This window comes from Buteo buteo, chromosome 13, assembly GCF_964188355.1.
Source record: "Buteo buteo chromosome 13, bButBut1.hap1.1, whole genome shotgun sequence".
NCBI lineage: Eukaryota > Metazoa > Chordata > Aves > Accipitriformes > Accipitridae > Buteo > Buteo buteo.
The window spans coordinates 4,669,344-4,684,518 of NC_134183.1; the positions used below are offsets into that span (position 1 = coordinate 4,669,344).

Genomic DNA, 15,175 nt, shown 5'->3' on the forward strand with positions numbered 1-15,175 from the left:
AACCTGTACAATTTAAATTTATTCAGAGAAATTTCTGGGTTTTTTTCAGCAACTTTCTTGTCTTACTCCAGTGATCCCAAAAGTATTTTGTAAATTCTCAGTGGTAAAGAAATTACTTCACATTACCAGCACAACATAGCCAGCTCCGAAGGGGGACCTGGCATGTGTTTAACTGTGCACAGTAACATGGCACAATAGTTTCAGACAGGAAATGAAGATGAAGGATGTGTCCATTTAAAATTGTGGGGGGATTTCAGGCAGTCAGGATATGAAAACCAAGGTGATACTCTGAAATAAACATTGAATTATAAACCAGGAATTCCTGCCTCTGACTCATGGGGCAAATCCTTTGGGGGTAAGACCGCAAAAGGAATTAGGCGCCTCAGTGCTGACAGACTAAACTATTAGGTTAGAGGCCACCACGTACTCTTAGCAGATATTTGTTGGAGGAAGACTTGCTTTGGCAACTGATGTCAGGAAAGACTTGACAGTTGTGAATCCTCAGTGGACAGAATTATTTCTGTCATGTAATGTAAAGACAATGAAGTTTGGGATCTCTCTTTGCCCTTTCTCATTGGCTAGCATAGAGGACTCCTCTATCTGCATGCTGCCTTTTGTGGTTCTCAGTGCCAGCTTTCTATGTCCCTGAAGATAACCTATTCAAAGGAGCAGACTCTTGTAGAAACATGGTGTCTAAAAATTGAATGCTGCATTGCTCATTGTTGAGATACCCAAGTGCTTCTTAGGAAAAGGTTTTCATTCTTGTGGGACTGAAGATGGGGGCCTAATTGTGGCAGCTGAGCATCTGCTAGCAAATAAGGGATCTGATTTTCAGATTTCGTTCAGTGCCAGCAGTTCCCTTAAGAATCCAACTTTTATCAGTAAGCGCCCAGTTGCAGATGTTGGTGATTAGCAGCATTGCAGTCTAGCCTGTAATTGTTAACCTAAATCTCCCGCTGTCTTACTTCCTTTTTTATCTGATGAAGGTAATACTAATATCTCCGCGGGGAACTGTGAGTATTTATTAGCTCATTGTACAGTGCTCTAAGGAATATGTTACTATATTTAAAGTTTTTGTATTGATCAAAAAGGACAGGTGAGGGCAGGGGGACATTTATACCCATAACCTTTTTTTTTTCTTTTTTGGTCTTGTTGCCAACAGAGAATACAAGGGCATCCTGATGCTACTTAGAACAGTCATCTCAAAGATCAGCTGGGAGAAGAAAAGAAGCCAAGATGGAAGATGTTGCAAATGTTTCAAAAGCTCTGCAGCACTTATTTATGAGTTTGCCAGGCTTTTCTTTTCAAAGTTTATTTCCTTAGGGGGAACAATAGAGGTGTTCCTAAAGCATTTAATGGAAAAAATTACAAATAAAAATTCTCATAGGAAAGTGGCTCTAGAAACCAGACCTAGGTTCTCATCTTTAATTTCTCCTGCTAATGCAATTTTGCCTTTCTAGCCTCCATCATGCTCTGAGGAAATAAAAGGGGAAGCTACAGCTGAGGAAGTACATTTCTACAGTGCAGTAACTACTGTGATGCCAGTAGGATGTAGAAATGTCTAAGCTTGCTTTAAACAACTAGCTAACTTGGTTATCAATAACACTTTACTGTGGCAGAACAGAGCTCAGCACAGCTTGGCCAGCCATGAATGTACTTTGACGTGATCTTGCAGCTTGTGCTGAGCTCCCTGTGCTGCAGCAGCTGGACTGCTACCAGTCTTGGAGCCAGCTAATTTATAGCTCACTTGGATGCTGCACTGCAATGAGGGCCTAACAGAAGAGCGAGCTCTGGGCTCTCTAAAAACTTGAATAACTGTTCAGAGATTCAGTACTTTACCAAGTGCTTCTATCAGTAGAGGCACAAATATTCTCTATTTGCTAAATTGCTTTTCCCCTTTAAAAGTTCTGATGCTTGTTGGTTAGTTTGGTGTGGTGGTTCTTCAAGGAATGATTGCCCAACACAGTTATTTTGGATGATGCAAAATACAGGTCTTGAGTGGGTGGATATACTGCACCAAAGTCAGTGAGTTTGTACCTGAAAATCCTGTTACGTATAATCCTTATTCCTTTGATTTAAGGAGAGATCTGAAGTCGTACTTGTGTCCAGTTTGTCCAGTATGGAATTCCATAGCTATCCATTTTCTCTATAGTATGATAAACCACTAATATGGATCCAGTTTGGACCTGGATCTAATCTTTGCAGCCCGCATTTATCTCAGTTGCATTAGTTTAAAAAAAGAACACAAAACAAAACAGAAAAAGTACTGTCCCCAACCCCTTAACCAGCTTGTCTTTGACACTACAATTACTCTCCTTTTCTTACTGCAGATTAATTACTACAAGATCTGGGCCACAGGTAAGAAGGTTCTCATTTTAATTAGAAAATAGTGAAAGAGAGGACATGGATTTGTATATACATATATAGTTACTGCTTTCAGCATTACATCAAAGGTGCAAAACCAGCAAGAAATACAAAAGGGTTTTATATCCTCATTCCAAATGTTTAAATTTTCAAGCTCCAGTTACTGGCCAATATCTCTAATTTATTGTTCCCTATGCAAATGTTGTTTGTATCATAAGCCTTTCACAAATGACTGACTTCATAGCACTCTTCTGTTGACAAATGTTCTTTCTAGCATCCCATGAGCGTCCATACAAATGCATTAGTATAAGGAATGTGAAAAGGTATTTTAATAAAGAAAACTCTGAATTGAACTTTGCACTGGATCTTGCATGTTCATATTAGTAACCACTTGCAAATGAATGCCTGTAAAATTTTTTATTAGCAATAAGCCATATAGATACATTGTGTAAATTTACATATGGAAGATGTCATCTCTGCAACAAGTGATTCCAGGCACTTAGATCTGGTGTCATGAACCAGTTTAGCAGCAGTTAAATGCACTAAATTGGTTTAAGATCTGAGCACGGGAGTGCTAGCATTCACATAACTCCTTTGCTAAGTTACAAAGGTGAAAGTTCCTCCACAAACCTTTCCACAATCCCTGGCACAGCTCAGGAAAGCACTGGTTTCTGGGAAGTTTTAGAATGTCACTGGGCATGATGGAGCAGCAGTGGGACAATCCATTCCTCTATTTCAGCTTGTCTCTTGGCTGGAATAATCCTAAACTATTTAGTCTGTAATAAAAGCTGTTTGCCCTACTGAAGCATATCTGACCTATCCGCTTCTTAGAGTGCTGTGCACTGCTTTGAGCACTTCTGTTTTGTCTTACAGATATACCAAAAATATTTTAAAATATGGGACATTAGATCAACAGACATCACCAGTGAAGACAAGGTAAATGGGCCCATGAAGTAAACAGCTACACAAGGAGTTCAAATGTCCCGTTATGAGCATGTCTTCTGGATGCCAAACAAGCGTCATTGTCCTATTGGAAACATTTGGGAAATAAGTCTTGAATTTGTTACTGAAACAGATTAAAGCTCAGATCAGAGCTCAAACAATATGTTATTGAAAAACAACCAAAAAACATTTCAGATTTCTACGTTGTCGCCAAGTTGAGCTCAGCAAATATAAAATGAGGTGTGTTGCTAAATATTTACTTTTTGAGAAGACAAAAAGGATGGAACATCCTCAGGCCCTTTGTGGCATGCCTTGTCTGAGTAGTTCCACTGACAGCGCCATATCCTGCTTGCACTAAGCGTGTTCAGAAAGAGGCTTGCCCACCCCACTGCCTTGCTTGCTTAACTTTGTAATATTTTTATTATTGCAGAGCAGTCTCTTTAGGGATGAGATACAGAAATGCTCTAAATCAACAGACTCTTCTTCCTTGCCACTGTTAATTTTTTTCATTTCCAGCAAACTAGCAGCTGCTTATTGTCTTGGCTAACGTAAGTATATCTCTGTGTGCCCTTTCGTGGAAAAATCGATGATGGTGTGCTGTCCGGTTCGTGCTGGGAGCTACCTGACGGGCCCACGGGGCGCGGAGTGTAGCCGTCTGTGTGTTACTCCTACTCCTTTGGTGTCACCTGTGCCCAGGGCGAGAGGGACCCTGCCCCGGCGCCCTGCGGACCCCCCTCTCCCCCGCTCCCACGGTCCTGCTCGTCCAGCGGCACCCGGCAGCCTCCGGCGTTGATCCGGTGCTGACCCCTGGTGGCAAGCGACCTGCAGGGCGACGGGGTGGCGACGGGTCCCTCCCGCCTCCGGGCTGGTCCCTGCCTGGAACGGGGCAGGCAGCGCAGCCCGCGGTGCCCGAGGGCAGCCTGGGTCGGGCTGGAGGGAGCCCAGGCGCTGGAAGCGTGCGGGGAGGGCTGCAGGTGGTTTCTGGGCCAGGTTCTAACTTTTTTACGTCTACACGCATAGAGTAAACTGAGCCTTATGACTTTTATTCCTGCAGCGGTACAATCTCTTCATCTGGACCTCTGCCACTCTTAAAGAACAGTTTTCAAAATGCAGTGTAAACCTACCAGCTGTGACTTCTTTCTCTCTCGCATAGGTTAGTGAATTGTTTGTAAATGCTGGGGCACTACTTCTGCGCAGAGTAAATATCCTGTTCATCAGTGGGTGGATAAACCCCAAAGTGTATTTACTTTTCTGGGGTGTTAAGTGCTTGTTCTAACTGCTTCTTTGCAAGCTTGCTTTTCAGTTCAAGTTCTTAATGTTGCAATTCACCACTAAGCTGTCTTGCATCATAAGCCCCCAGCTTTTGGGGTAGGGGAAGTAATGCTGTCAGACTGGCTACAGCCGTTCTGTTGTGGGGGAGAGCACAGGTACAGGGAAAAGCAACAAAATTTGAGAAAAGCAGAGGTATCAAATGAACACCCCCCCACCCCCCCGATTAAACTAGAAATCAAACTGAAAGCAATGAAGTATCAGTACAGATTGAAAATCCTAGCACATTTTGTTATTTAGAATTTCAAGGCCTTTCTGAATAGATTGGTGAAAGCAGAATAAACATCACTTTTACTGTTATTTGGGACGTAATAAGCAAGTTGTCATGTCTAAAGAATCACAAAGAATGGGGCTTATTGTCTTCATGCTTTGAAATGCTCCACTCTAAATCACTGGTGCTCCCACTGAAAAAAGCTTAGACAGTCTAGCAATCACAAGAATGTGGCTTGCATGGGAAGCTTCAATTAAATGTGAGCATTTATATTTATACAGGTAATTGGTTTTCTCACCAGCCACATACATGCTGAGTGTGAAGGCTGAGAAAATTCTCACCATTGCAGCAAATAATCACTGTAGTTAAGTTTTAAGTTTAATAGCAAAAGAAATCACAGTTTCCTCGGGGAGGGAGTCACCTGCAAAGTCTGATGACAGACAAACAGAATAACAGCATGAAACTGAAATGCAAGATTTAGCACAAATCAGCAAAGGTCTAGGCAGCCAGTGCAAAGGCACCTGGAATATGCCCCGATCACCCTGGGATCTGCAGTAGTGTTGAACTGTGTATGAAGCTGTAAAAATGTAGAAATTTACCTCACATGGTACCCTGGATTTGACCATATTCCCAAAGTTAAGAGGAATTCAGATCCAAAAGGTATTGTTTGAGAAGTAATTCCACAAATAAACTATTACTTACGGTAAACATAGAATCTGGCTCTGAAATTAATAGATTAGTAACATATTTCTGTGTAATCTTGAATGTATAAGAGTGCTAGATGAAATCAGGGCCTGCTTTTGGGCAATGAAAATGCGACATTTTTTTCACTGAACAAAAACCAAAGGTGACCAGTATGACAGTTCACCGTTCTCTGGTTATTGCCCTGATTTTTCTGTAGTTGTCTTTCTGTTTTAATGTTTTATCAGAGAAATAAAAGGAGATCTTGGAATGAAGGGTTATTACAGTGAAGAAAGGAAGTGAAAAGAAGATGAAAGAAAAGACAGGGGGGAGTGAGCAGTGCTGGGGGAGAGAAATCCTCCAGACTGTGGAAAATTTGGGAAAAAACAACCCATCAGTCCAGTCACCTTAATGGCTCCACACTTCATGGTGTTGGCAATGCTCTGGCGAATGTGCTGCGGCAGAATCAGTGCTGTGGAGGTGGCTTGTCCCAAACATTCATGTGTTTATAGTAGTCCTGTGACCACGAGGTGAAGTAGAAAATATACCTGTTAATAAAAAGCACTTTTGCAGGTAACAGCACCGTTGATCCAAGAAGACAATAGGTTCATTTCAACTGCTGCTGTCAGTGTGTTGGTCCTGTACAGGGACATGTAATCATGAGGCACTGAGGGGCCTATCTGATATACAGCTGCTCTAACAGACTATGATATTGACACTGGGAGTGTGTCTTCAAAAGAAAGCATCATATTACACTGTTATTTAGCTGGCATAATCCAAGTGCTGTTCAGTGCTTGCAGAGGAACTATGACTGCTCAAATAGCCTGTTTCCACAAAGCACTTATCAACACTTGCATAAGGAGACCTTGGCTTTAAATCCTCTGCACTGGCTTTTTGTTTATTCATTTTTTAACTACATGCAGAGCCAAGTCTCCACTGTAACTGACACAGTTTCACTTTGCAAATCAATGAGACGGTGCTACAGGGGCAGAAAAGTCTCGCCTGTGAACTTCATATTGTTCAGAGCTGCCAAACTGACGTCCCTTACTGACTGCTGTCTTCTTGGAACTAATCTGTGCCAAATTGTCTGAACTCCCCTGTGGCTCTTACCACCCACCCAGGCTCTTCCCTAGTAGGACCTTCTGGGGGAGTTCAGGCAGTAAGTTGTGGAAATGTGTCTTTTCCCAAGTGCAATCACTGCTTTCCAGCCCCAGCTTTTCCTTAGGGAACTCTGCTCTGTTGGGGGATAAGTGCTTCCAAGGCAATGAAAATGAGAGCTGCTGGTCTGTCCTCAGGAGTGGAGGGAACAGAGAGGTTGACATCAATGGGACAAAGGTGAGGGTTTTGTCTTAAGCGGGCTGGGTCATAGTATTACTGGAAGGGGTGAACTTGGCATCCCTGCTTGATAATAGGCTGTGAGAATCTAATGGAAGAAAAAATTGTCAAGTCTATTAAGATGTGGTCAGAGTGTAAGTCAATTAATGAACATTACAGCCATGCAGGTTATTAAATTAACATGAGATTGTCAATAGGAAATACAGATTGCTTTTGAATAATTTTAAATTATTTAAAGCACAGTAATAATGAAAATCTCACAAAGTCTCCATAACGCAAAACTTAGTTTTGATTTTATTACTGAGTTGTTTTTTATATTTTTTGTTTCAACTTCATGATTGTTAAAGGAACAGGAGCTTTAAAGAGCAAGACATTCTTATTTAGGAATGCCAAAAGCTGCAAAAGCTGTTAGGAGACAAAAGCTCAGAGGTGGCTGGAGATGAGCTGTGATTCTGCAGTGTGATCCATGGCAGAGCTGAAATCAGGTAAAGCCAAGTGTGTCTAAATGCAGTCTCTGCATGCAAAATTACAGGTTGAATTTTCTAGCCACTGATTGTGTCCATATCACCCAGTCAGGTGATCAGGACTAGATGGTCTGTATTGCTTCAATTACTTTGGCCATTACTTCTCACAAGCAAGTGGGACCTGCTGTGTCTGATACTCCTATAACTCTCACCACATGTGGCCACTGCCACTTGAACTGTGGCCTCCAGATAAGAATTTAGCATTTTGCACTTCCCCGGCCTCCTGGAAATGCCTGCATATAGACAAAGGGAACAGGAGTGAACTACCTCCCTGGCTGCAATTTCCAGACAATTAGGGTGAACAGAGCTCAGTCCTGACTCAGGGTATTCCTCAGGGCTGGAAGAACAAATCTAAATGTACTTATGACATGCGTTGGCACTCTTGAAAAACTGGTTCCACCTGTGGGTGCTGAGCCTGCAACAGCCTCTAGACAATCTGTCCTCCCTGGCTGGAAGTCAGAGACCTTAAGGGAGCAGAGACGGGAAATATGCAGACTTATGAGGAGAGATTCATGTTCCTCCCAGGGACCTCAGGGACCAGTTGATCTCTACAGAAGGATGGTATGTTCAGCATGACTGAAAGTATTAGCTGGCTCAGCCCTGAAAACTCAGAACATTGTGTACGCTGCTTAAATCCAGTTTAGTCATTGCTGGAGGGAGGCAAGGCTGCCCCATTAGAAAACAACCCTGACACACACCTGTGCTTTGTCAAACAAAAAGCACTGAAAGAGATTTCTTTAACTATCTTTATTTCCTTTTCCTTTCTTTGTCTTTCTTTTCTTTTCTTTTTTTTTTTTTTTTTTTTTTTGTTCTGAAGCTGATCTTTTCCTACTGACTTGATTGATTTCTTTCTGACTGTTCCAGGATGAATCACACAGTCCTACAAGTCTATCTGTATACCAACCAAATGGGACTGTGGAAAGCGGAGCTGACTAATGTGCCCTACAAGGAGAAAATGATAATTGATGCTTTTTAATTACAAGTTTCCTGCATTATGGTCTAGTTTTTCAGCTTATAATCCTTAACAGTATAATAGAGACTTAAGTAAATTGCTGCCTCTTCCTCTTTTGTAGCACATTAGGTCATATTTTCATGTTTAACGGGTTATTATCTCTGACACACTAGTGCACTAACTAGCTGACAAAGGTCACATCTGTGTTTTCTTCATTGCATACAAACATGGATAGGGCTGTGTGCTCACACGAACAGATTCTCCTAATTCCCGTGTCTTCTGGAGTCACGTCCACCAGGGCAAAATCACTAGTTTGACTTGGTGGCTGCTTTACACCTACTTTGTACTTATGTCAGTGAAAGACAAGGTTGAGGGCAAAGAAGTGTCAGCAGTCATCATGTCCACAGCACATGTCCCCTGCTCTGCACTTCATAAGTCATAGCAATCATGCTTCATGCACCCCTGACTTTTAAAGCTCTGTGCCATTGCAGTCCAAGGGATGAAGTTGTTGCCTTTCCATGAGGAAATGAATGGAACTTTTATTCCCTGTCTTTGACCAAAGCACTTAGATGGTTTTAGGCCCAGCAGATTGTTTCTAATAGCAGGCAAAATTGATCACCCAGGTACTTTGATGCAGCCCTTTTATTTAGAAAGAAAGTATAAAATTCTGTGTCCTTGAACAGAGGAGGAATCAGACAATAGGAGACACTTTCTCTGCATGCAATTTCAATCCTTTCAGCCAGCACTTTATCCAGAAGTACTCCACCAGCTTTTTTCTCAAGGTTGTTCTTGTAGAGTTTATCTGGTTCTGCCTGGTTTTGAGAGAAGGCTGCCCGTCAGACCACAGAGGAGCACACAGTGGCTACAAGCACTGCCCTCCTCCCTGCATCTTCAAAGCCCAACATTTTTGAGTTGGGAGAAACCTTGAATGCATTAGTTTCTCCTCCAGGTTTGCCCTTTTGCCTTCTTTCTTAGGGTGACTGTTCCTGTTTCAGCTGCCTGCTTCCGTATGAGACCTTGTTTGTTTCTTATACAAAAGAATATCCAATGAAAGGCAGCATCAAACCCGTCGGGGTCATAAGTTTTTGCCTGAACCTTGTGTCTGGATGTCATTAAGGTTAGATACTCAGCATGTGTCTTTGTGCTGATTGCACACTTACTGTCAGTGACGAGGAACAGGAATATGTAATGGAACTGGGGTGAGATGAAATTCTCACTGCCCGGGTGACGTTTTTACCATATGCTCCCCTTATCACTAGAGAGAAATACCCTGTTGACCAATAAGCACTATGCATTGTTAATACTGGGTTGAATTTCTCTGCATTCCTTGCCCTATTCATCATATTTAACCTTGGATTTATTTGTAGAGAACTGCACAGAAAGTCCTGTTTTAAGAAAGGAAGAAACAGAAAGAAAGCCTGGACATCGTGTGTTTTCTTGCAATATTGTCCTGGACAGTTTCCAATCTGTTAATGAATGAATACCGACATCTAAACCATCCCCAGGGGAGGTTCAAGATCCATCTGAGTTCAGTAAGAGGTTCCTAAATAGCTGTAACAAGCCCATACTTCAAAAGAAATACATTTTGCTATTTTTAAAACGTGAGTTTTGGAAGGCTTTGAATATCAAGATTAATTCTCTGTCTAAGTGCAGTAGAAGGCAGCACTGACTGGTGAGTCTCACTCAAATCTGGAAGGTTTTAATATTGCTTGGAATCTGGATTTGATCTAAAAGCTTAAGGTATGACTGTGTTTAGTTTACTGTTTTTCCCAGAGCAGACTGTGCATGTACTTATCAGATTCCTTAGTATATCTCGCCGGACAAATGTGAAAAATATATTACATTATCTATCAGCACTCGAAATTTTGACTCCAGGATTCTGGTTGGATAGATTACTGAGCAATGTTTAATTAAAAGATTTAATGATACTCTGAACAACACATGACTCACTCTTGAACAACACATGACTCACTCTTGAACAACAGGGAACAGCTCCTATATATTAAACAACCTCAACCTCATATGGAGCCAGATGTTGCCCTGCACAGTGTGATGCTATTTGCAGGAGGTAGCAATATAAGATGGCTGTGGAAGCTGAGCAGAAGGGTCAGGGCACCTGGGCAGGTTTCAAGACTGGATTATGCACCAGGTCACTCAAATTGCAAAGTGAAGCTGAGCGGAATATTCTCAGTGCCTTGCATTAGACATCTACCTTGGATTTCTGAGCTGAGAGGCTACTCTGCTCTCTAGTACAGTCACTGAGAGTCCTGTTCAGAACTGCCCTTTGGAGGTGCCTGTCCCTTTTCATTGCCTGTAACAGGTAGTCTAAGGAGCACAGATTCCTTATTTAGCCACCTGAATGATTAGCACAGTGAGATGTTATTTAATATGTCTCTGTGCTGAGGTCTTCATCCTAAAGTGCCGTACAGTTAATATTATTGGACAGAAGGAGAATGCGAAGTCCAGAACAAGAATTCAATTGTGGAGGCACTGAGAACATTTGGCTTCGGAGGCTGGGTCCAAATCTGTTAGAGAAATGGGCCAGGACGGTGCTGCCACTGGTGTTTGTTTGGTTGTAGGGAGAGAAAGGAAGGACTGAATCTTGGCTGTGATTATTTCGTGTGAATGGACAAGTACTGAATGCTCTGTCAGAGGCAGTTCTTTAACATGGGAAAATATCGGTCCTGTGTTTGCTTTCAAAGCTGTACTCGTTTGTTCCGGGGTGTAACTGCACCTTCATGTTCTCACTGCTTAAGCCCAGACTCCTCAGCAAAGCTTAGTGTCTAACTTGCCCCATTTAAAAGATGACCTTGCCTCTGTTTTATTCCAAGATGCTGGACTGACTGGCACAGATGTTTCAATTCATTCTATGATATGTGGATATGGGCCACAATGATGCTACTGCTCAGTTAAAGGTTACTAATTACTGTTGCAGAGATTAGAGTTCCGGACACCTTGGCAAAGTTCATGTAAAGGTTCTAGCAACATTCAGGTTTGAAATTACACTGTCTAGATCTGCACAACAGCCTAAATTATATCAGCCTTTTGAAAACAATGCATGTCATTTGCACCTTCAGAACATGGGAAATACCCGGACCAGGGGTCCATCTACACCAGTTCTCCATCTCAGTTGGAGAAACCAAAGTCTCTTCAGTGTTTTATCCCTCTTTTGTGATTAAGAATTCACTTCATGCTACAATTTCTGATTCCGTTTTACCACGTATATGGTCAGCTCTGGATAAGATGTTAATGCTCTCAGAACAAAAACATCTGAGCAAGATGTCACTATTTTTATGATAGTGTTGATGTTTTGACCTCACGCCAGCATGATCCAGGAACAATTCCCATTAAGTCTATTGATGTGAGTCTTTCCTCAAAGGGGACACTCAGGAAACCTTACCTGAATTATTTTCAAAGTAGATTAGTTAAATTCTATTAAACCCTATGCAGATACTCATATTCAGAATTAAGTGGCATTAATCTGATTTGGTGTACTTCACTCTGAAACTGAAGAAAGCTAAATTAAATGAAGGCCACTTTAATTCTGAATAACAGCACTCACGCAGGACTCCAGTGTAACTTCACTAACCACTTTCAAGTCGTACTTGTCAGTACGACTGACAGATTAATTCAGATTAATTTTTCTGACTTCCCCTGTGAAGACAAGGGACAATAAAATCACCATCGATGACTTGACCATACATTCTGCTTTGCGCCTCCACCCCCCAAACACTATGGACCTAGCTCCTCCTGAATATTAGACAGTTGGTTTGGAGTACTGGATCTGAAGGTTGTTTTTCATTTCTGGTCTATAGTCAATGCTTTTTTTCCCTTTACTAACCATTTAACTGTGTAGAACCTTAGCATCTGTCCAGGCAAGAGCAGAAGGGTACTGCTGGCTGGTGTTAATGTTCCTGTGGCAGAGCTGTGCACATAGAAAAGTTGCAGTGTATGTGCCTGGTTTAGATATGTAGCTTCAGCTGTTCTGTATCAGGAGTACTAAATTTACTTGTAGATTTAAAATAGGTGAATGATTTGGCAGCTGAAAGGTCAGGACACAGACTGTTTATTTTGTGCTTTGCTTTTTCTGATTAATAGAAAATTGTCTGTAGCACCTGATATTACTGTCAAGGACTTCTGGTGTAATGCCTGTGCAGGCAAAATGTAGAATAGTGCCATTGTATCCCCCATACTTTCCCCCAGCTTTGTATTTTGTCACGTTGCACTCTGAAGTACTCCAGCACTCAGCCAGCATATATTCTAACTCACAAAGGTCTCTGAGGAGGGAGGGGTATTGACTTCTCCATCATGTGCAGATCAAATTTCAGGCTTTTAGAGTTTTGTGCATTTGCCAGGTACACTGAAATACAGATACCAGCTCTTGCAACCTTCATGTGACTTTGGCAGTATGCACGTGGCTATTCTGCATGGCACATGGACTCACCTCTTCCCCAGAGAGGGATGGCATCACTGTTATAGGTATGCACCAGTCATTTTCCCTGTCTGGATTCAGTGTCAAGGGGGAGATTAGCCTCTGTGAGAAGCATTGGGAAGGTTTTGCAGGCCTGAGAGAAACCAGTGCAAATTCACAGCATTCAAACTGTTTGACCTAGGCTGCATTGCAAAGCACCTTCCCTGGGAACAGGTCTGCCTCTGGGTGTCACCTTGGCAGTACGGTTCTAGCTCTGCACGCCTTGCTGACTTTATTTTAGCCTGTTCTGTGAATCCACTTGACCTCCTGGCAGCCATGAGAGAGGCCTACGCTGTTGGCCTTCTACCAGTACATCAGCCCACAGTTGCAGGGAGATACGTGGAACTTAAAAACTCCTCTGGCTCCGGGAATGTATCTTCTCTGAGTGTGTGCAAGGACTTGATGTGAGGAGTAGTATAGAGCTGTTTCTCCACAGATACTTGGCAATCTAGAAACCTTTAATAAATTAAAAAAAAAGGGGGGGGGGTGAGATAAGGAAAGAGGAAGATCACAAGGACAAATGAGAAGGAGAGGATCTATCCTCAGCACAGCTTTAAAAATGAAGCGGCAATACAAAAAACCCTCACAGAATAATGCACTTTAGCACAGGAAGCAACAAGACCTCAGAGCTTCTGCAGGTCCCACAGGGATTTTAGAAGCAGAGTTGGAGCTAGGCTCGGAGAGCTGGCTGGGGAGGTTCTCCGGGGAGGGTATGACCTGGCTGTGCTCCTTTGTGCCAGGGAGAAGCCATGCACCAGCACTGCTGCTCAGGGGCTGGGATCAGTGGGTGAGAAGTGGTGGGTTGGAGGCCAAGATGGGCAGATTTGCAACTTGCAGAATTCAGGTCCAAAGACAACAGTGAAGCCATTGGGCAGGGAACGAATTGGGAGGTGCTGAGGACACTATCGTTTCAGTGTTTGACATGCAGAAGATAGGCACACAAGCAGAAATTGATAGGCACACAAGCACTGTGGAAGGAGCGTGGCATTCAGGAAGCTCATACTCTCCTCCATACTCATAGTCAGAACCAGCTGAAGCCCACTGGGAAGCCTTAGCCTTGCAAGTGCTTGTTGGGTTGCTGTACACATTGAGTGGGCTGGGGGGGCTTGTTTGTTTTTTCCATGCTAAGCCTCTTTCCATTGCTTTTAATATTGTACAGATAACAAACAAACAAAATAACAGTAAAGCTGTTCTCACACATACACACAAACCCATGTATGCCAAGATTCACGCATTCAGGCACAGCTGCTGCCTCATTCCTTTTAAAGCTTCTCAGCAGAAAATTGCAAGCAGGCCTGTCCTGCAGTTCTCAGGTCTTCCCCAGGAGATCTGATGGCAATGAGTGATTTGTGAAAACCATGTGGAAACCCAAATCTCATGTTCTTTTCTCAAAAAAGTACAAGATCTAAGCTGTCCTGAGCTGTGAAATTCTGATGGGGGCATTACAGAGAAATGAACTGAGCCTCACAGTAGCTCTGGGAGAGAAATATCACTTCTTATTTTACAGCCTGTTCAAGCACTGCTTTTAAAAGGCATTTAAATGTCTCCCTCACATATTCCAAAAGATTAAAGTCATTTTTTTCAAAAGCAGCTCCTGACTATAGATACCTATTTCTAGAACCTGCAGGCCTATCGTTTCTCAGAATGACTGCATATTTATACATAGGATACTGAAATATTAAAAGTAAACAAGCATTACTTTATTCTCTTGTCTTTTTGCAGGACGGGTAGAAGATAAATTATCCAACAAAAGGACTTAGTCTTACAGCACTGAGTGATTAAAAAATTCAGAGATTCTTCCTTTTTCCCTCTTCCACCTGACTGGGACTTGCTTTTAGAAGAGGATTCCCATGAGGCCATATACACCACGAAGCTCAGAGGCAGGTAACCTGGTCAGACACAGCTCATGCTTAGTTTTTCCCAGTGGCTGGCTCCAGCCTTTGCTCAGCATGTATCACTGTATGGAAGAAGCCTCTGCTGAGCACCTAACTTCAGGTGCAAATATATTTCTCTTGAGGTCAGGCCTTTTAGGCCATATGTTGCCTAAGTTAGGTGCAAACAGAGGGCAGAAAAAGCTTCAGAAATTCTGGTGAATTGTTTATAGTTTAACACAGCTAAAAACAACCCATCACTCACAGTTTCAGCCATAGTTTCTGTTCCTGTGTGGAAAACCTGTTGTTAAGAAAACAACCATTATCTTACCTTCAGACTTTGGAAACATTAACATCAGCTTTGTACAATGATTCAAAGGTCTGCCTATATACAATGACAGCTATGAAAATAAATCTATCCTAGATGATTGAATACACTTGTACATATATATAAAATATAATGTTGTCTTTTTAATTAAAAAAAGACTGCAGAAT

General features: G+C 42.3%; 2 protein-coding genes across 12 annotated transcripts in view; both read left to right on the forward strand.

Annotated features, from left to right (window-relative positions):
• The window catches only part of PECAM1 (platelet and endothelial cell adhesion molecule 1), a 34,487-nt gene extending 33,080 nt beyond the window's left edge, over positions 1 to 1,407 (forward strand). For all 8 annotated transcript variants that reach the window (XM_075044339.1, XM_075044341.1, XM_075044340.1 and 5 more), the window contains one exon: positions 1,163 to 1,407. Coding sequence is in view for 4 of the 8 variants with exons in the window: in XM_075044340.1 (XP_074900441.1) it covers positions 1,163 to 1,192 (30 nt within the window). In the remaining 4 variants the exon portion in view is untranslated. The remainder of the gene's footprint in view (positions 1 to 1,162) is intronic.
• A 50-nt stretch (positions 1,408 to 1,457) lies between these two features.
• The window catches only part of TEX2 (testis expressed 2), a 71,831-nt gene continuing 58,113 nt past the window's right edge, over positions 1,458 to 15,175 (forward strand). The window contains exons 1-3 of one of the 4 annotated variants that reach the window (XM_075044329.1): positions 1,458 to 3,546; positions 4,361 to 4,459; positions 14,532 to 14,693. In XM_075044329.1, the coding sequence (XP_074900430.1) occupies positions 14,660 to 14,693 (34 nt within the window). In that variant the 5' untranslated portion in view covers positions 1,458 to 3,546; positions 4,361 to 4,459; positions 14,532 to 14,659. Of the gene's footprint in view, positions 4,460 to 14,531; positions 14,694 to 15,175 lie in introns of those variants that run through there. The other 3 variants (XM_075044327.1, XR_012652637.1, XM_075044333.1) reach the window with 3 other exon arrangements.